Genomic DNA, 21,492 nt, shown 5'->3' with positions numbered 1-21,492 from the left:
GATCAGGCATGGGAGGAACCGTCCAGCCCTGGCCGGTGTGGCCCAGTTGGTTGGGCATCCCAGGCACCGAGAGGGGTGCCCCTTCCATTCCTGGTCAAGGCACTTGCCTGGGTTTCGTGCCTGATCCCCAGCAGGGGGCGAGCAGGAGGCGGCCGACCGATGACTCTCATCATTGCTGTTTCTCTCTCTCTCTCTCTCTCTCCCTCTCCCTTCCTCTCTCTGAAATCAACAAAAACATATTTAAAAAAAGAAGGGAGCAGAAGAGGTCTCTATGACCTTCAGAGGCCCCCCAGCTTCTCTTATTACCCTCTCAGAAGACCGGGCCGTGAAGACACCGGGCTGGAGGGTCAGGCCACAGGGAGGAGACCCCAGTGGCTGAGAGTAGGCAATCTTGAACCTTCCAGCCCAGCTCTCCTTCTAGCCGAATGTACCGTGTCAGTGACTCTACATCCGCAGAATCATGAGAGATAAGAAACTTAATTTGTTTTGAACCCCTAAGCGTTGGGGTGGTAAATTATCCAGCGAGAGCTCATTGAGAGCAGATTGTGTCCTGCTTTTTTCATGTACTGGCACAGCATCAGGGCTCCTCTGGTTGCAGCCACGGGACACTAACCCGGCCAGCTTAAGCAAAGGGGAAACGCATGAGGAAGTTTGGGTGGGGGTTATCTCAAGGAACAGAAGATCAAGTTGGGGGGGGCAGAGGTCAGGGCCACTGTGGGGCTGTCAACAGCCAGCGGGGCATGGAGCGTCTCTCCAGAAAGCTGCCCGTAACAATCCAGCGCTAATGACCACCACCTTCAGGTTCTCGGGGCAGTCCAACGGGCGGGGTCGCACCGGCAGGTGTCTTCCCTGGGGATCCTTCAGCTACGCTGAGGGCAGGGCAGGACTCGGAGGAATAAAAAATAGTTGGTGAAGTAGGGAAATCCCAGCATGGAAGCTGGAAGAGTGGCTCCCGCACGGCCCGGGCTTACTCTTCAACTGCTAAATGTTTCGGTTTTCCACACTTTTCTTTAAGTCTCTTTGTAACTAATGTACCAAGGCTCCTTTAAACAGGGGGAGGAATCCGTGTGGGGCCGCTGTAGAAACGGAAACAAGCGCGGCAACGTTGTATACCTCTGCGCAACGCAGCTGAACGTCAAGTTCACGCGTGTCAGTGGGTCTCTGGAGGGCGGAGTGGCGGTGTTAACAAACAGCTTTACAATGTTTGCGGTGTGCACAAGGAGTTAGACTGAAACGTAAAAACGGGTTAAAGCGAGAGCGACGGGTGTGAACGGAGAGGAAGGAGCCAAGAGCCAGCGGGTGGCCTTGGGGTGCTTCTGGGAGGCGCGGCCGGCGCAGGTGTCGCCTGGTTCGCCGGCTAGTTCGCCGGACGGGCAGCGACTGCAGACCCCGAGGGACCCTCCCGCAGCGGCGGGCGCCTGGGCGCCGGGTCGGACGGGCGTGCGGGGACCGGGGCCTGCGCCCCGCCGGCCCACCCGCCTGCATCCCCGCGCCCCGCGCCCCGCGCTGCAGCAGCCGCCCCCACGGAGCCGGGGCCGGGAGCGCGCGGGGGAGGCGTCTGCTCCGGGGACTGAGGCGGCGTCTCCGCCAGCCGGCTGCGCGGGAGCGCGGGCCGCTGCGCCGTCGGCGACATCTTGCTCGGGAGGAAAGCGCGGGGACCGCGGGCCGCTCCTGGCTGCTGCGCCACGCGCGCGGGGCACCGGCCGGCGCGGCGAGAAGGAGGTGAGGCCCCCCCAGGAGGGCGCTCGGAGGACGCGGAGGCCCCTCCGCTCCCCGGCCCTCCAGCCCCGCCCCGCCCCCGCTCCCCGCAGCTCCTCGGCCTCCTCCCCTCCCCCCCATCCCGGCCTCCCGCCGCCCTCTCGCGCGGCCCGCGGCCTCTGGCTTCCGAGCTCGGGGGCCGCCTTCCGAGGTGACCCCCACCCCCGCAGCCCCGGCTGCCCCGCCCTCCCGCCTGCGACCCCACCCGGCTCTTAGGACTCGGTCCCTCGGAGAGAAGCCTCTCGGGCAGGTGCCCCTAGGACCCCGCCCTTTCCCGAGGCCCGCCACCCGCGCCCAGTCCCTCTCCCCCGCCCGCGCCCCGCCCTCGGCCCCGCGCCCCGCCCTCACCGAGCCTCTCACGCCCCGCCCCCGGCCCCGCCCCGCCTCTCCGCGCCCCGCCCCCGGCCCCGCGCCCCGCCCTCACCGAGCCTCTCACGCCCCGCCCCCGGCCCCGCGCCCCGCCTCTCCGCGCCCCGCCCCGCCCCCGCCCCGCCTGCCCCGTCCGGGCGGGGCTCCGGATTTAAACGTCGCGGCGGGCCCAGCGGCCGGAGGGCTCGGCGGCTTCTGTGTCGTGTCCCGGGACCCCGGCGGCGGCGCGGAGCGGAGCGGCGCGCGCTGCGCCCGGCGCGCGGCACCATGTCCCCGGGCAGCGGGGTGAAGAGCGAGTACATGAAGCGCTACCGCGAGCCGCGCTGGGACGAGTACGCGCCCTGCTACCGCGAGCTGCTGCACTACCGCCTGGGCCGCCGGCTGCTGGAGCAGGCGCACGCGCCCTGGCTCTGGGACGCCTGGGGCCCCGCGGGCTCCTCGGACGACTCGGGGTCGTCGGCGTCGTCGGCCGCCGGGAGCCCCGCGCCCCGCCGCGCCCCGGCCTCGCCGCCGCCGCCCGCGGAGCCCGCCGTGCGGGAGGGGCCGGGACCGCGGGCGTGCGGGTCCCCGGAGGAGCCGGCCGCGGAGGCCGCGAAGGCCAGGGACTCGGTGGCCCGGGACGCGGAGGCCGGGGACGCGAAGGACGAGCCTCTGCCAGGTACCGGGCCCGGGAGGGGGCTGCTCGGAGGACTGACGTGCTCGTGGCGTCTCAACCGCCCCGCCCCGCCGGCTTCTCGCTGCCATCAGCCGCTTTCTCTGTTTTGTTTTTCTGGACGGAGAATCGGCCCCCCTAGACCTAAATGAAGACGATCTCAGCCCCACCCCCGCTCCCCCTTTTATTTCCCTAATCAGGTGGCTTGAGCCAGCTGCCAACTCCATTGAAGCGCCCTTGGCGAGGTTTGGGTCTTCTCCCGAGGGCCGAGGTGGCCTTGGGGAACCGGCGAACCCCCATGTGTTTATTTCTAAGCGCCCATTTTTTAATGAGAGGAGCCCAGCTTTCATCAGCTTCTCAGACGTGACCCCAAGAGGCCAAGAACCGCCGAGCTCAGCTCTCTGTGCTGTGAATGGGGCTGTCGTCTCCCCTGTGCGCCCCCGGCCCTCGCCGCGCTGGCCCCGGGCGCGCTGGGCATTTGTTTATGCGGACAGCTGCGTACCTGGGGCGGGGCGGGCGTGCGCCCCGCCCGCGCGGCGCCCCCTCCGCGCCCCTCGCACCGGCTGCGCAAAAGGCGCGCTTCCTCCGGCGGCCGGGGCGCGCGGGGGCAGCAGCGGCCGGAGCGTGGCCCTTGGGTGCTGCGCCTCTGCCGTCCCAGCCCTGGCCCTGCACCTCCTTTCCTGCGCGGAGGGCTGCAGGGTTGGGGACTCGGAGCGGAGGCGGGGCGGATGCTCGCTGGCGCTCAGGGCCAGGTGCAAAGCCTCGGCTACAGTAACCAGCGGCTCCTCGCGAGGGCCGCTCGATTTTAAAGAGGCCCTGGTGAGAAAAGTAACTAAAATGTACCGAGAGCATAATACACATCCAGGCACTGCCTTAGGATATGTATTTTCTCATTCAAGGCTCAGAACACTCGTAAGAGGTAGGAACCATAATTTCTATCCCAATTTTATGGATGAGGCGGTGGAAGAGTAGCGCGAACAGTGGCGTTTTGTTTGCTCACCACGCTGTGAGCGCTCGTCAAACTGTCAGACTCCTCGAGGCCCAGGAGGGGAGGAAATCTGCCCACGAGCCCGGCGACTTTGCTCTTGTCACACGGCCTCGGGCACGTGTGGTCCAGCTGCCTCTCCATCCTCATGTTACCTGTGGATCCCCACAGATTCCGGACCATCTGGAAGCCAGATAACAGTGACCTGTGCTAGAAATTCGGATATCAGAGGGCGGAGGGGGTAGGGACATTCCTTCCAGTTCATTCCTGTGGGCACTGATCTACCCTTCAGTGAAGAGATGCGCTTTATCAGGCCGAATGGGCTTTTCTCTCTCCCTGACTCCCTTCCCTTGCATGCGTTGCAAAGAGCTGCCAATTATTTTCCTGCGTGTGAAAAGACAGTTTTTAGGTAGCGTTGTAGTATGGATGGAGCCTGCGTTTGCCTGAGTTCATGGTTCAGTTTGGTTTCCTTAGAGACACCGACTCTTCCCAGTGGCTTAGGTCAGTGGTTTCTGCCGGTATGTCTGGGTTAAGCGCCAGGGAGGAGGCAGGAGGATCCCTGCTTTCAGGACTCCCACTCGCTTTGCTCCTGCCTGTCACAGCTCCCCTGGATGCCTGTGTCTGGTGCGACTGGAAATCCTGGTTTTTAAGTGGATGGTTTTATAAACCAGAATGTAGAGCACTCTTGAATTTCTGCAAAATGCAAACATTTAATTCTTGTTTTTACTGAAGCCACAGGCACAGGTAGAATCATACAGCTCTGTAGGGCTTATGACAAAGATAGAGCAGCGCCCGCCACACACCCCGATTGTGCTGTTCCTCCTGTGACCACTTACGGCTCCCCCGGCTTTTCCTTTGGTGGTTATTTCTATTACTCCGTGTGACATTGCTTTCACTGACATGCCTTGAGTGTTTTACGTGTTTAACAGCCTCTCTTGGCTCTCCTCCTACCCCTCCTAGCCCATGCACACGGCCCATCCCCACACCCGCCAGGTACAGGCGTCATGGGGTTTGTTGGCTTCACAATGAGTGTCCACAGCGCTGTGCCGGTGCAAATGCGGGTCAGAGCTGCCCTACATTGTTTGCTATCATTCCCCTTTCTTTCCTTTTTTTTCACAGAGCAGCCCGCACGTCAGGTTCACTATCACTCTAGACATCTTAAGACATCCCTCCCAGGGCCTCTGACCTACTTCCATCTGGCCTGGTGGCTGCTCTTGGCAGCTGGTGCCTGGCTGTGTCTTGGGAGGGCCCTTGGCCACCACCCTGGGACTCCTTGGCTTCTTTCTTGGGTAGGAGCCTCTGTTGGGTGGCTTTCGGGTCCTCTTCTTTCTTGGTTTAGCGCCTCCTGGTGGAGCGTATCTTCCAGTAGCCGCCTGAGCACGGGTGTCGTGAGGGGTTGATTTTCTTGAGACCTTGCCTTGCCAAAAGAGAGCTTTATTCTACCCCCGCAATTCAGTGAGGCCGTGGCTGGGCCCGGAATTCTAGGTTGGAAGTAATTGTCTCAAAATCGGGAGGCATCGCCGGATTGTGTTGCAACGTCTGATGTCGCCATCGCAGTTTCGTGTCACTCTCATTCTCGATGCTTTGCAGATAACACCTTCCCCTCCCGGGAGCCGGGGAGCCTCTTGTCTTTGTCTTTTGTGTTCTGAAACTTTTCCTTGCTCTAGATCTGTTTTCCTCCAGCGTGCTTGGTGGGTCCTCGCCGTTGAGCTAATGTCTTGTAATTCTGGGAACTTTCCTTGAATTGTTTCTCTCTCCCCCGCCCCTCCCTGAACCCCTTAGTTGGATGTTAGACTTCATTTATTTATTCTTTAATTTTTCTACCCCCACCCCGCTCCCACTTTCCATCTGTCATCTTCCATGTTTCTGGGCAATATTCTCAATCTTATCTTCCAACTCTCCTGCTACATTTTCATTTGTGGGCTGCTGTTTATTAAGAGCTCTTGGAATTGTTTTCTGGGCCTTTCTCCCTCTTTTTTTAAAAAAATTAATCCTCACGCAAGGATATGTTTTTATTGATTTGAGAGAGAGAGAGAGAAACATCAGCCGGTCGCCTCCTGTACTCACCGCACCGGGACTCGGGCGTGAAACCTTTTGGTGTGTGACGCGAGATGAAGCTCCAACCAGCTGAGCCACCCTGGCCAGGCCCCTTCCTCTTTCCTTAAAAACAGAATTCTGTTCCTGAGGCACGGATAGAGCATCTTCTCTTATCCTGAGAATATTACTAGGAGCTTTTTCATTCACTTTCTTCTCTCTGCGTGTTTCTTCAGCATAGTCTCTGTTTCCCCACCCCTCTCCCTATAATCCTGTATTTCACGTTAGGGAGTTTTCTCATGTCCGTTGATTGTTGGCGGCTTGTTCTAGTTAAGAGATGGGCATTGACAGGCTGCATGGGGTTCCCTGGGTGGGGTGGGGTGCGGGTGGGGTGCGGGTGGGGTGCTTGTTAACTGTGGATTCCTTCCCTCCCACAGCCAACATGTTCTGAAGAGCAGTCTAGACTGTCTCATTTGCTTTCTTCGTATTTACATTTCTTTCAAAATTAAAATTTATTTTAACTTAGCAAATTTATACCTATGTGTAATTTAAAAAAACATTGAAAAGAAAAAGAAGTCCTCCTGACCCACTTGCCACCGCGCCCCTGGGGCGCTCCTTCCAGCTCCTTTTAGCTTCTTGTTCAGCACTGGGCACCCTCCTCCCATTTAGACTTAATTGTTGGCTTTAAAATTTTTTTATATTATATATTGACTCCCCATGTGGGAGATGATTTAGCCCGAGATCATAGTTCTGCCATCCCACCCCCAGGCCTGTTTTGTCCCACAGTGTGAACTATAAAACTACTTTTACAGCATTGTTCTGTGTTTGAGTTTCCATGGCTGTGTAAATAGTATTTGTAGGTGAGCCATGTAGTCCATTCTGATTACATTTTCTTTGTTGTTTATATTTTTCCTGAAGTTTGTGAATTCTATTAGTTTTTTCCCAAACTAACTGTTGGTTATGTAGGTTTTCTTTATTATGTGTGTTACGTGACGTTGAGTCTGCTCTAACTCCTGGTGACCCTATGAGTGAGTGATGTCCACAGTGTCCTGTCCTCAGTAGCCCTGCTCAGCTCCTGGGGACTCAGTGCCTATGATGGCTTCTTTTATGGGGTCAATCTTTGGCTCATATTTGGTCTTCTTTGTTTATTATATGTTTTCATTAATTCATGATCTTTTTTCTCTTAATTTTCTTTGAGCTTATTTTTCTGACTTTTTAAGATGACGCTGATCATTGATTTTTTTTTTTTTGCTCTGCCTTTCTTTTTTGATATAGTATTGATTTTAAGGCTATAAATTTCCCTCTGATTACTGCTTTAGCTGTATCATGCAAGTTTTGTTACATAGTGTCTTTATTCAGTTAAGCACATTTTCTAATTTTCATTATGACTTTTTAAATACAGAAAAAATTTATAAAGTTTAACTATGTATAATATATAAATACGGAAACATGCTTATCTTTTAGAAGCAGCCCAAATACCAAAAATCTACTACTAACATTGTGCTTAATGAGGGAAATTTAGAAATATTTCTAACAAGGTCAGGATTAAGAAAGGAATGCTCACCATCACTACTCTTTTTTTTAATTTTAAAAAATTGTGGTAAAAGATACATAGTACAATTTACCGTTTTAATCATTTTTAAGTGTACAGCTCTGTGGCATTGAGTGCATTCACGTTTTGTGCAACCATATGATTTGTTTTACACTATAGTTAGAGAATGCATTCTATATGATTTCAGTTTTGTAAATTCACTAAGATTTGCTTTATGGTCTTGGATATGTAAATTTCTTTAAGTGTTTATGCATGAAAAGATGGTATATTCTGCAGTTGTTGGGTGAACTGTTTTATCTGTCTGTCCGTCTGTCTATCTACCTACCTACCTACATCCATTAGGTCAAATGTGTTAAATTCTGTTGTTCAAATACTTTAAAAAATCAGACTGTTGAACAGAAATTTCTGTGCAGATGGACACGTCCTCTATTTCCACCATCCAACAAGGCAGCCACTAGCCACACGGGATTACTGAGCACTTGAACGCTGACTGGTGCAACTGAGACACTGAATCTTTACTTTTATTTAATTTTAATTAATTTAAACTTATGTTTAACAGCCACATGTGGTTTGTAGCTTTTATATTGGACAGCACAGTCCTAAATGAAGACCGAATTTATTTTTGTTTGAATGGTCTATTGATTACCGAGAAGGGGTGTTATCGTTTCCGCCATAACCGTGGTGGACACTGCTTTTGTCTGTCTGAAAATGTCTTTATTTTAAACTTCATTCTTTTGAATAGAATTTTGAAACATACGCACGTATCTTGTCCCAGGCACTATGTCGATAGTTTTATAAGTATTAATGTTAATGGTAAGTTCTGTCTCTTTTGTCTTCTGTCTTTTGTTTCCTGCTGCTGCAGATATTTTTGAGCTTGTGTTTTCTCTTTAAGCACAGAGGGGTCAACACAGTTATCTCATGGTCTGTAAATGATAATTCCATGTCTCGAGTCTGTTGCTCCTGCTGGTCCTTCCTGTTGTCTCCTCCCCTTGTGTGCCTGGTCCTCTTGTAGGACACACACGATGGTGTTTGAGAAATTATTTGTAAGAACGCCCTGGCCAGTGTGGCTCAGTGGTTAGAGCGTCGGGCCACAGACCAAAGGGTCTCGGGTTCGATTCCCCATCAGGGGCACATACCTGGGTTGCAGGTTCGATCCCTGGCCCTGGTTGGGGCATGTGCAGGAGGCAACCATCCGATGTGTCTCTCTCACATCGATATTTCTCTCTCCCTCCCCCTTCCTCCCTCATTTCCACTCTCTCTAAAATTCAGTGGAAAAATATCCTCACAACAACAAAAATAAAAGCTCCTTGTAGGAATAATTTGAGGCCTATGGTCCCCAGAGGCTTTAGTTTCTTGCGTTTGGCGGACACTTGGTTTTTCATGGCACCCTGTAGTTATCCGCGGTGGGAGGGCGGGCCCGGCGGCCCACCGTTACCGGAACGGGGGTCTCCATCCCGTTCGCTTGGCAGCCCGCTGGGCTCTGCCCCCCCCCATGCCCCTTCCCCCGTGTCCCCTGTGAGCCGCCTGGCTGCCCAGCGCGAGCCCAAGTGCCCACCCTGCCGCCTTGTCCTTGGCATTCACTGTTAATGAACTGCTCCCCCCCCCCCCCCCCGTTACCCTTCCGACTTTCTAGCTCTTCTTTCTGTCTCCCTCCTGGCTGGAGGCTTCTGCCATTGCCCGCCTGTTCCGTGACTGATGTCCCCAGGGCCCGCCTCTCTCCTGACCCCTGACTCTGCCCTTCTTCGGGGCGACCTGGTCCCCATCTGAGCCTCGGCGCCCGCCGGCGGGCTCCCAGCCTCCGCTCCAGCGCCAGCTGCCCTCTTGAGCCCCTGGCTGAGGGCCCAGCTGCCGCCTGCTTGGTGGTTCCAGGGGCATCTCACACCCGAGGCGCCAAGCACCCCTTTCGCAGCCTTTGCGGGCTGCCAGGGCACCCACGCCCGCCCCCTGCGGGGGCTGTAGTTTGCCTCCCAGTGTCCGCATCCCGTCTTCTTTCTCCGATCACCTGTGAGGCTCGCCCGGCGCTGCTGGGCCCTCTCTCGGTTGTCACCGAGGCATTTCTGTTGCAAGCGGAAGGGAAGCCCCCCTGAAAACTCGGGCTCTCGTCTCTAGAGCCTCACCCTGGGATGCGAGGCCGTGTGCCTGGCGAGCAGCTGTGGAAACCACACCCTGTTGTGACCGGGGCCCTTCAAACTGAGGTCACCCGCCGTGTCTTACAAGGAGCGTGTAAGAGCCTTACGGAGCATTTCCCATAATTTGGGGCCATCAGGTGTAATGGGATCCTGGAACTTGAGCCGAGTAACTTAAACACTAACCTCGGGCAGCTGCTGGGTGGTTCCCACAAATCCAGATCTCCCCTGAAGCCAGGCGTGGAGACCGTAGGTCTCTCTTGGGAGTTTGGAAAAAGCCGTTAGGCCCCAGAGAGCTCTTTTAATATTGAATCTCAGAGTGTGAGTGACAGTAGGTGCCTTTGAATGGGCTTGGCTTGGCCTTGCTGTATTTGCTCTTGATTTAAAAATGGGGTAGACGGTCAGAAAATGATCGTACTGGCCCGTTCCTGCGTTTCTGCTTGCAGTGAGGCTTGTGCGTTGAACTAGAAGTGAGAATGTTAGTGCCTCGATTAAGCGCAACGTATCCTGGGACCCAGGTATTTAAAGGAATTCTGTGTAGACCTGACTTTAAAGCATTTTTGTCTTGTTTTGTCTCTTTTTTAAAAAAGAATTGCCAGTAAAAGACGGAAAAGAAAAACCCGAACAAGAGATCGGAACAACAGAGGCAGAGGGACTGCCGGGCGGCGTCAGACCTCGACAGCAGCCCAGTGCCTTGTTTGCCAGAGGAAACCGGAAGGCGGGGAGAAGTCCTCAGAGGTCCTCAAGCAAAATACGGGAAAAGAAGCATCCGTTTGCTCTGTATGGGTGGGGGGAGAGACAGACCGACACAGGAAGCCAGAAAACGCACAACGTCTGCGCTTCTGCTCCCGTGCACGAGGTGTGTGCGGGGGTGCGTGTGTGTGCGTGTGTGTGCGTGTGTGTGTGCGTGTGCCTGCGTGTGTCTGCGTGTGTGTGCGTGTGTCTGCGTGTGCGCGCGTCTGCGTGCGTGTCTGTGTGTGTGTGTCTGCGTGTGTGTGCGTGTGTCTGCGTGTGTGTCTGTGTGTGTGTGCGTGTGTCTGCGTGTATCTGCGTGTGCGTTCAGCCCCTTCTCTGCTTCTTCGGGGGGTGGGCCTGGGCTGCATTCCCATCATTGGGTGTCACACCCCGTGGTCCCTGGGATGCGCTGGGGTCATGGCAGATCTTAGGAGATGGTGTGGTGCCAGGGAAGGTGAGAGCTGGGCAGCTGAGTAGCAAACAGGAGGGTGCTGGCTGCTGGCTGCCTGGAGATGAGGGATTTTGCAGGAGGTCCCGGGGCCTGACCCGGTTTACCGACCGCACTGAGCCTGGTGGAGTCTGGGTTCTCCAGTTCCTGGGGGGCCAGGAGGTGTGGACAAAGCGCACACCAGGGCTGGCGGCTGCCCATCCAGATTTGCCAGGGGCGTCTGGAGAGGTTTCCAGTCCCCTCGGCTTTGCCGACTGGGGTTTCCTCGGTTCCTTTGTCACTGGTTTGTCCCTTAGGTCGCTTTCCCTGTAGCTCTGGCCGTCGGCCATAGACGCCCTTTGCTCTTTGGATTAAATTCGAACGATGGTGTTTCCCCTGCTCAGACACACTGGGAAACAGTGTGTTTCCTCTAACTGAGGCCTTGCTTGTCACTGAGAACGTCCTGAGAAGGTCAGACGGGAGGGTCCTTGCGGGTAGAGCCACAAAACAATTACTCGTGTTAGCGTTACTGTTATTACTACAGCCCAGGGGCGGGGAATGTATGGCCGGCGAAATCATTTGGCCTGGCCCTGCCAAGGCAACCCCAGGCAGGACTCGAAATTCAGTAGATCTAGGAGCTTTTTTTCATAGCTAGTTTTTAAGTTGATAACTTTGTATGGCCCTCAAATGTTGTTATAAATATCCAAATGGCCCTTGGCAGAAGAAAGGTTCCCCACCCCTGCTCTAGCCTAAAGCAAAGAATGAATGAATGCAGAGCAGAAAGTGCAGACTGTTTGGATTCTGATTAAAAACCACGATCACAGTTTCACTGGGCGGCCCCAGCAGATGGTGTTAGTTGGAGTGATATTTGAGACAGCAAAGCTGTGGTTTAACAAAAGACCTATTTTATACTATAGATAAACCCTGTTAAACTTAACCCTGGGGTTTATCTATGCTCTAAAATGTTTGAGGTGGTAAAATCTCGTATGATTAAAAAATATATATGTTAAAATATATTTTTAGAGAGAGGAAGGGAGAGGGAGAGAGAGTAACACTGATCAGCTGCCTCCTGCTGGGGGTCGAGCCCACAGCCTGGATACGTGCCCAGACTGGGAGTCCACCCAGCGACCTCTCTGTGCATAGGACAACCCCAGCCAACTGAGCCACACTGGCCAGGGCAAGATTTTTATCTATCTATCATTTATCTATCTATTTTGCTATAAAACATTTAAAGTCCTTTAATGGGATACGTATCCATGCTTAATGCCAACCAGATCCAAAAATTTTCCGGAGCCATTTTCTAGAGACACATGCAGATGAGTTGCTTACCATTTACAGCTGAGGTTTAGCCCAGTGGGCATTTTCGGGGGCCTGGTTTCTCTCTCGCTGACCGTGGCTACCGCAGGACCCAGGGGGAGCGGCTCCCCGGAGCAGCCTCTGTGAGCAGGAGAACTGGGAACGAAGGGCTGGGCTCGCTGCGCCCCAGGTGACCCGGCCGGCCTCATTGCAGATGTCCTCGCAAACCAGTCCAGAAGCCACTGAAGTCATTCTGCTTTTGTTTCCGCCCTCCCCGCAGATTCACGAATCGGCGTTACGAGCCAAGAACAGGAGGCAGGTGGAAAAGAGGAGACTGGTTGCTCAGCGGCAGCGGGCGCACTCGGCGGAGGCGGAGAAGGGCAGGAGGCTCAGGCCGGGCCCCGCGGAGAGCCCGTGGGTCACGGAGTACATGCGCTGCTACTCGGCCCGCGCGTGAGGCTCCGTGGAGAAGCGCGGGTGAAAATGAAAGGGGACCGTCCGGCAGGACAGCATCCAGAGGGGCCGGGCGCAGGTTTAGGGAACCATCTGACTGCGCGTTTTTCTAAGGGAAGGCCCGAAAGATGGCTCTCCCTCGATGATCCCGGGCACCGGCCGCAGCGGCAGGGTCACGGGGAAGCCCTGGACGTTTGCTTGTTTTATAAAGAGGACTCCCTCAGCCTTTGATATTCTTGTCAGGGCTTTTGTCTGAGAGCATCTTAGTCTTTTAAGACACCGACACCAAATGCCTTTAAACGGCTGCAGATGCTTAACGTTCAGTATTTTCCTTCCATACATGTAGGCCGAGCCTACTTCTGCCCCGAAGAACTTTCCAGATTCCACAGCCAGGAAGGTCACTCCAGCCTCAGCATAAGACTCCTTTCCCCTGTGCGTCGTTTCGTGAGAGAGTCTCGAGTGGCCCGTGGGTTTCAGCGCCGACCGAGGTGCCGTGTAGTGAAGCTAGAGCTCCGGTAGCTTCTGAACAGTTGAGCTTAACTGCATCTCAGCCCAGCCCTTCGTGCAGACTGTGGTATTTAAGAGTTACCCGGGCTGGGTGAGGGTCATCCTTTCTCTTTAAAAATCATCATCTAGGCACTTATTTAATAGTTTAAACCGTTCGAGTGCATTCCAATAAAAAGCGCCTGTGCAGTGTTCCGAGGAGGAGGGACATTTCCTTTGAGTGAAAGACGGTCGTGTCGCTTTGCTTTTCACGGTGAGATTTTTCTTAGAGCACATGAGGAGGACTCGGTCACGGGCTGCTGTTTGTCTCCTGTCGCGGTCGGCAGTGACAGTCAGAACTTGCTGAAATGCCATTGAATGGAACTGGGACTGTCTTGCCTGCTCACGGGGTGGGGGACAGTCCGAGGCCCGTTAGAGTCTCCCACCCTCCCCTCCCTTCTCTGCTGATGCCCCGCAGACTCCCCGGTAACAAAGCCTTGGTGACGGACATTCGCAGACTTCTCGCTGGGAGGCAGCCCCGGCCCGTGGGCCTGATGTGGGGCCTGGTGCGAGAGCCGGTTGTGTGAGGGTGCCAAGTAAGGATGCGCACGGATGAAGAACTCCTCTGGGTCCACTTGCTTTTGGGGCAGAAAACGTGGTTTCAGGAAACACCGGTTTCCACCCAGAGGAGCCGGGAACCCACAGGAGGGAGGAGCGCTGGATTCTGCGCGAGGGAACTTGGCCCTGAGGGGCGGGAATGAAGAGCTGGCCGTGGGCGGGGGCGGGAGTGTTTCCTTGATAGTTGTACTCTGGGTCTTTGAAGTAGTCACTTTTTTAAAAAAAATATGTCTTTATTGATTTCAGAGAGAGGAAGGGAGAGGGAGAGAGAGAAACATCAATGATGAGTCTTTGATCAGTTGCCTCCGACACTGGGGATCAAGCCCCAACCCGGGCATGTGCCCTGACCGGTAATCGAACCGCGACCTCCTGGATCCTAGGCTGATGCTCCACCACTGAGCCACGCGGGCTGGGCTTTTTCTTGTTTATTTTTTCCCTTAAATAAGTATGGTCACTTTTTAGGACACAACTATGTTTTATTCCACATAAAGTCTTCACATAACGTCCACTTACAACTGGATCAAGCTTTGAAGATTCATACTGAAGAATCATGAGCTTTTTAAAAAAAGAGACTTTTTAGATATTTTGCATTGTTTTGAGATGACTTATTCTAGAGAGAGAACGAGCTCTCCTCCTAATCACTGAGATGTGTATTTAATAAGAGGAAGTCCTGTGCGTTGTCCGGAACAACCTCGCCAGTAATTCCGGTGACTTTTGCTGTTGTTAAGTCCTTAAACATTGCAAGTACCCGAGAGAGGAAATTAATGTCATTGGGTGGTGTGGCTGATTGTGAACAGTCCTTTCGAACCACTTCCAGCTCATGTTGCATCTGACAGTCGCAGGAGGAGAGCCTGGGGTCGTGCAGGCCCAGCCCTGACGGCCGCCTTAGGGACCCGGTTGCCTCCAGGCTCGAACCAGCCGCACCCCCGCCTTCGGAAAACAGGCCCCTATTTAGAGACCCCCAGGTGGAGGTCTGGGAAACCGAGAAGGCAATATTGGCCTTTCCCCCCTTTTTAAATAAAGGACAAGTGAACATGGTTTTTAAAGTACTTGTAACGTGCAGGAGCAGTGAAGAAATCATGAGTTAATCGGGGGTCCCCTTCTCTGTGTCTAAGTCGGTAGGTTCGGGTTCCTTCCTTTCTCTGTAGGGGTGAAAGTTAATTTTTGAGCCTATGAATTTGTTTAAGTTGTAACAGTTTGATGGTCTAGAGATTCTTGTGTTAATCATGTTTTTAATTCTTGGGACAACTTGCAAGACAGTGAGATGGTTTAAAATTGCTCTGAGAATCCAATGATATTTAAAATACGGAATAAAGTCATTGCTGTACAGACTTTCTTTTCAAAATGCTGGTTTGAAGCTCTTAATTAGAACAACCTGCCCAGTTCCTGTGCGGCTTTCACTGAGGGAAGCAACAGGCTCCTGAGCAGCATTTTGCTCTGCTGGGCCCACGTGGAAGACCAGTAAGTCGGAATGAATGCTTTTTATACGTATTTTTAAACCTAAACCCCTGCTCTTACGTGGTGCCTCTGGTAATATGTATACCACCCCTTCCCAGAAAATTTCTAAGCACATCAACATTTTTAAAGTTTACTAAAGGCACGAGAGGGTATAGTTGATCTTAACTGCTCATCTTGAGGAGGCAGGCACTTGTTTATGCCGCTTTATATGTGACAGCTTTGTCATTTTTATGCCAGGAAACTCAGCTGAATGACACGGAAGAATGGCGGCTGTTCAGGTTATTGGAAATCATAACATCCAAAACAGAAACTGCACAGTTTGCTGGTTTTTTAAAAAAACAACTCTAGCGTCGTCCCTCCTTTAAATGGGTAATGCTGTCCTGGGCATAAACTTTATACGCAGAACGTTACAGTGCCTGATATTTAAAATGTTCGGAAGTATTATCGACAAAGAGGGAGTGAGGTGAAGCGTATCCTAGAAATAAAACCTTTTCTCGTTGACTGCTTCGATAAAAACTTGTTCAGAGGGTAATTTTACATTTCACTGGATTCGTTAAAATGGTGCTAATATTTATAAAGCCTGATTCTGTGTTGGTTATCAAACTGCTAACGCCTAAAAATACGACCCATCCATTTCAAAATGTTTGCATTTGAAATGGATTTTGTACACTAGGAGAAGTCGGGGTTATTCAGTGTAACTAGTATGCTTAGTACCAAATTCTGTGCAAGGAGCTACGTCTAGACTTAGGCCCAGATCTGCCCCCTTCAAGCCTGCTCCTGTGAGATGGGAAACAGCGGCTCCTTCAGTACTTATTTCCATTTTGAAAGGCAAGACACCTGAAGGAAGACTTCAGAAGCTTCCTTTTGGATTTAAGAAAAATAATCAGAATTCCCCGTGTCCTGAGGTCCTTGTGAGGCCTGCGTTCGCTGAGATTCCGGAGCAAAAAGCCTGGGCACTTACAATCCCAAAGCTCGGGCAGTGGGGGTTTGGGGTTGTGTTTTGTAAGATCTGTGTATTGCTTTTTGCTTATATTTAGTATCACAGTTACTTGGAAAAAATGTGAATAAACTCAGTTAATATTACAGGCTGGAACTTCTCTTTTGTGGGCATTACTTCAGATCAGTACGTCGGCGTCGGAGAAGATGTGCGTTCGCAGTGGCTCCTGGGGGGCTGGCATCGGGGAAACGCGGCTACGTCAGTCACGTGCTCCGTGAACGTGTCGAGTCCAGCTCTGCATTTTCCCATTGTTACCTCACACCTTCCTCTTGTTTCGAAAACTGCAGAGGTAGTCCTGTAGGGCCCTGCCTGTGTGGCTCGGGTGGTTGGAAGTCACCCTGTGCACCCAAAGGTGGTGGGTTCGATTCCTAGTCGGGGCACATACCTAGGTTGTGGGTTCGATCCCGTCGGGGTGAGTAGGGGAGGCAGCCGATCACTGTTCCTCTCTCTCCCCCCTCTCCTCTCTCTAATAATCAATAAACATATCCTAAGGTGAGGACTTTTTAAAAAAAGTAGTTTATGGTTAAAGTAATTAAAAAGTAAGTATAGAGTAAAGATGACATTTCCCTCCAGTAGCACCCTCTCTTGAAAATTCCGTGCCCCTGCCTGGAGGAAACCGGTGCGAGTCTGGTGCATAAACTTCCGGATCGTTGCCCAAGCGCTTCTCTGTGGAGGTGCACGTGCCCGTATTTTTGCAGAAGTGGGGGTGAACGCCATACGCATTCCGTAAGTTTCCCACTTAAGATCTTGGGGAAGGTTCGGGTTCCAGGGGAGATGGAGTCCACACCCCCGTCTTGCTCTCACTGGACACAGCCAGAGAACCTGGACTCTGAGGAGCAAACGCCAGCTTGACCCGGAGGAGCACCCGAGAACCAGGAGCGGCTGAGGGGGCGGCTGCACCTTTATAAAAACAACTTGGTGGCTCCCAGCCTGGGGACAACACAGCAGTGGGCTCGGCGGTGCAGGGTCCTTCGAAGTCTGGCTTGAGGGACAGAAAGGAACTGTGAACACCCAGAGACAGTGGGGAAGTGCCCCCCGCCCCCCGTTTTTCCTGCTGGAGCCCCCAGGCCATCCTGTGGCTGCCAGGAGCCTGAGTATGAGGGAGGAACTTCTGCCTTTTTTTCTCTGAAAGACATGGCTCAGTGACAGAAACGGGACCAAAAATGGGGAGTCCCGAGGAACCAGCAAGTGCTGGAGAGAGCGCCGAGAGGGAGGAGCCCAGGGACGCGGCTGCACACGGTTTCCTTACCGAGCTCCGGTTCACCACCGCCCCGCTCACCGGTGCTCACTTTCCCTGCGGGGCGGGTCCTGATCACGCGTGGCCGTGGCCTGAGCCGGGCCAAGGTCCCCGACTGACCAGGGGCGGCCTACACGGGGGACTGATCCAAATGGCTCGGCGAAGGCTTTGAGAGCCGAGCCGACACGGGAGCCAACACCCTCGGAATAACGCTGGAACCAAGTGAAGACACTACAGCTGAAGATACTGCAACGTAAGGAAAACCTCACTGGATGGACCCTGAGCAAGGAGCTCTCCATGGGCCGCGATGTGCAGAGGGCTCCAAGGTACAGTGTCGATGGAAAAAGGCCCTGTGTACACGCTGCCTTTTGTGTAATCGAAGCTCTGTATCTACACCCAGCAGCTCTGGAAGGACCGTAAGCTAACAGTGGTCCCGGGGGGGGGAGTGATGCAGGGAAGGAGACCTTTGATTTTTGAACCATAAGAATCTATTAGTTGTTTTGTTAAAATCCTAGAGAAAACTCGAAACATAAATACCCGCTCTTAAAATGTATGTCCCCCCTGAAGACTAAGCTGTGTGTTTCGTGAGCCGGGATGATGAACACAACCACCTGGGGGGCCCCTGGACTTGGGGTGGGGTCGGGGGTAGAGGAGCCTGGCTGCTCCACCTGGCCCTGGTCGTGAACCTGCACATTGCCACACTTAAAATGCTGACATTTTTGGCTAGTAAGGTATGAATCTTGAAATTTCACTAAAAAGACTAACCTCTTCTGGGAATAAAATTTTCACGTGTCTGTTAAACCAACAATAAAAGCAGCTGAAGCTCATTAAGTTTTATGAAAAGGGCCCGGCTCCCAAGTAGGCCAGGGCCCCCGGCGTGCTCGCGCCTCCGTGAGGACACACAGGCTGCTCCACTTTCCTCCCGCAGGACGGACGTCCCCAGGGTTCCCGTGGCCACCCGGCTGCGCCATCACCGCCGTGCTCCCTCCCGGCCTCTGCGGGCTGCTTACAGAATAAAAGGGCACTTTCTCCACGGCTACGCGCTCTGTCGAGCTCAGGTCTCTCTTCTTCAGCTCCGGTTTGTTTGGTTCTGTCTCATGTTTTCTGTATCTTTGTTGAACTCATTTTGTTAAATTGAGAATATTGTTTTCCTGATTTTGTTAAGCTGCGCTCTCCTGTAGCTCTCTGAGCATCTTTAGAACAGTTATTTTGATGTTTGGTCAGCAATTCACGTGCCTCCGTTTCTCTGGGGTCAGTTTCTGGAAGCTGACGTGTTCCTTGGGTGGGGTCGTTTGCCTGGTTCTCTGTGATCCCTGCGGCCCTGAGAAGCAGCCGCCTGTTTCAGACTGTGGGCTGACTCTGGTAAGGAAAGGCCTCCACCTGGGGGTGGGGGCACGCGGGAGCCTGCTGTGACCCCAGGACGGGTGCAGGGGCACATGGTGGTTCCAGGTCTTGGGGGGGGTGGCGCGTGTCATTGGTTCGGGCCACTGAGGCCCACAGCACCAGCCGTGTGGTCCTTGGCGAGCACTGTGGGGTCCTCAGGGGTGCCTCCAGTCCAGTGGCCAGGGACCAGGGCAGGCAACAGCGGTTGCCAGAGCACACGCTTGGCTCTGGAGGCCAGATGTGCGTGCCTGTGTAGTGGCAGGGACTGGTTGTAGACACACGTAGAGGCGCGGGACAAAGCCAGCAGGGGCCTGGGTCAGCTGCGGGCCCACGGGAGCCACAGGGGTCCTGGCTGTTGGTGTGCTCTCATGGCTGCAGTCTCCCCAAGGGCGTGTGCACAACACCAGAGGCTGGTGATGGGGGTCAGGCTGGGGGCATGCAGAGGCACAGCCAGGAGGAGGGGGGTGCAACGGAGTCAAGTGTGCAGGCCAGTGACTGGAGATAGGGCCAGGGCCAGGCCCACAAGCAGCCACGGGGCTGGGCTGTCCGTGTGCACACCCATGACTGCAGGGTAGGCCAGTGATGTCAGGCTGGCAGCCTGCAAGTGCGTAGCTGGAAGGTGTAGCCACAAGGGTGCCCGTGGCGGGGGGGCAGCCGTGGGGCCTAGGCTGGCATCTTGCACTCTTGTAGCTGCAGAGGCCTGGGCCGGCTGCCAGTGCAGATCCAGGGCTCAGGTGGGGGCAGGGGGAGGGCGTGGGGAGGGCTGCAGGTGGCTGGTGTCTGCAGAGGGGAGTGTCCCTGGTGAGATCTGCAGCGGGTCCGTAGCAGGTGCTGGCCGTTGACTCCTTCAGTGGGGAACACTGCCGGGGCTCCGCAGAGCAGGGTACTGGCAACCACGGTGGCTCCCACTGCGTGGCGATACCTCCTCCCTCCTTTGTTCCCGGCCATCTCCGTAGTCTCAGCTTTGGCCTCTGGCTGGGGTGAAACTGAAGCAGGTCCATGTGGTGCCTGGAAAGGCTGGGAAGCTGGTCGCTCGCCCCTCTCGTTTCCCAGTGAGCGGGTCTTTCTAGCTGGGGGTTCCCTCCTGGTGTCACGTCGGCAGGGCCGACCTGAGGGACATGGGGGGCCGGGCGGTGCAGGCACAATGAAGCTGTTCTTCCTTCCCTCTGTCATTCTTCTCAGGTGCTTTGTGCTGCTGAAGTTTCAGTGGACCCCTGAGCTCTCCCAGATGTTGTTGTTTCTGGAGAGCTGTCCTATTGTTGATCTTTGTGGGGAGACAGCGGCTGGGGTCTCCTGTTTTGCTGACTTGGTGAGCTCACCCGGATGTTACGAAGCTCCTTCCCAGAGAGGAGGGGATTGAGCAGGATCATAGGCCACCTTTGGGGGATTTGGCCAAAAGGGATCCTGGAGTGAGTAGGCTGGATATCAGGTACTTTAGAAAGACTTGGGGACACAACTGACTCACACCTGTCCTTCCCACGAGCACTGGAGTCCCTCTTATGTGCCAGGCATGGGGCACACAGAAGGCAGCCCTGTCCTAGGGAGGTCTTAGCCCAGAGAGGACAAGTAAGGACAATGTACGGATCAATGTGATCAAGGCCAAAAGAAGGGTCAGCTCGGACAGGAGCAGAGCGTTTGTGTAGGTGCAGGGTGGAGGGTGCAGCTCCCAGCAGGAATGTCCCCCTGCCCCCTACACTTAGAGCAGCAGGTGCACCCCAGGCGAGGGGGACACAGGGCCCGGCTGAAGGCAGAGGCCATGGAAAGCAAGGGGCATCCAGAGAAATGCCAAGCACCATTCCCCCCCAAAATGGGCCTAGTGTGAAGGGATGCGATGTAATTTTTGGCCACAGAAAGCACTATGAGGACTTTTCTGGAAAAGGGAAGATACAGTAGACTTACCCCGAGTTAACCACATTACAAAATCTCCTAGTCAACGTAAAATGACTTGCGGGCTCCCCACCCAACATAGAGAAACCAGCATTTTACTCTCATCTGTAGTAGGTCCTTCCATGCTATTTGGAGATGTAAAATTCAGCAAGTTTGTTTTCTTCATGCTAGTTTTCTTCAAAAGAAAATTTACACACATCGAGAAGTGAGAGAAAGGAGCTGAGAGAGAACAGGCTTGTTTTTCTTTGTCCCCAGAGGTGTAAGGACACCGTCCTCCCGCGAGGAGCTCACCGAGGTGACTGCAGGTGTTCGATGGGGCTCGCCCGCCTCGTACTTGGTAGCCTGCCTTCCAGAGACGCACCTGTCCAAGTTAAACACGGCACGTGGGCTACAGGCACGGGGAGATGACTGAAATCACATGTCCCTTGTGCTGTCACACTGGCAGGGGTGACGCTAAGACACTTCCCGACCAGCGCGGCCAGGGCACCGGCTCTCACTCGGAAGCTGCGCTGGCCGTGGTGGCATCCTGGCTGCCATGGCCCTGCCGGACGACTGCCCTGGGCCGAGGGGCACAGCTGGCCCCGCGCTGGGCAATCTCCCATCGCACTGCATCAGAACTGCATTTGGCTTTCAACACGTGAGAAAAACTTAATGTAACTGCAAGATACAGAACAAAGAGTAACCTTCTTAGCTTTGTAACTATACGGTGACTACACACAATCTAATACAATATTGTCAGAGATGCAAATGAATTACTTTAGGTGAAATGATAGGTGTCTTGGATGTTCCCAAATATTCTGACATAAAAACACAGGGGCAAAGGTAGGCGAAACCAGGTTGGCACAATGCAGACCACTGTGGAAGGCGGCAGCTACAGTGGCTCACTGTTATTTTCTTCATACTTGTGTATGTTTGAAAACCTCCAAAACAAAAATCCTGAAAAGAACCTAAGTGTGGATTCCCTGAGCAGTTTTCTAACAGTTAGCAGTATTTTCTAATTCAAGAGTGACAGCTGACAGCTTACCCAGCGACTGTCTTCCTG

The 21,492-nt window shown here is 54.0% G+C and overlaps 1 protein-coding gene across 1 annotated transcript; it reads left to right on the top strand.

The window, feature by feature from the left end:
- Nucleotides 1-2,270: 2,270 nt before the first annotated feature.
- Nucleotides 2,271-16,029, top strand: CCSAP (centriole, cilia and spindle associated protein). The gene is made up of 3 exons (XM_081123897.1): nucleotides 2,271-2,785; nucleotides 10,067-10,335; nucleotides 12,215-16,029. Exons 1-3 carry the CDS (start codon nucleotides 2,395-2,397, stop codon nucleotides 12,389-12,391), a joined length of 837 nt encoding a protein of 278 aa, XP_080980023.1. The 5' UTR covers nucleotides 2,271-2,394; the 3' UTR covers nucleotides 12,392-16,029.
- The last annotated feature ends 5,463 nt before the right edge of the window (nucleotides 16,030-21,492 follow it).

This window comes from Miniopterus schreibersii (assembly GCF_964146895.1).
Source record: "Miniopterus schreibersii genome assembly, chromosome: 21".
NCBI lineage: Eukaryota > Metazoa > Chordata > Mammalia > Chiroptera > Miniopteridae > Miniopterus > Miniopterus schreibersii.
The sequence above is the reverse complement of the archived record's forward strand: the minus strand, read 5'-3'. Positions and strand labels throughout refer to the sequence as shown.

What these genes read in the sequence shown, in the direction of transcription:
- CCSAP (XM_081123897.1), top strand. Translation starts at nt 2,395, where the DNA reads ATGTCCCCGGGCAGCGGGGTGAAGAGCGAGTACATGAAGCGCTACCGC. An exon ending in GAAGGACGAGCCTCTGCCAG is followed by an intron (nt 2,786 to 10,066) that starts GTACCGGGCCCG and finishes TTTTTAAAAAAG; the next exon opens with AATTGCCAGTAAAAGACGGA. An exon ending in CTTCTGCTCCCGTGCACGAG is followed by an intron (nt 10,336 to 12,214) that starts GTGTGTGCGGGG and finishes CCCTCCCCGCAG; the next exon opens with ATTCACGAATCGGCGTTACG.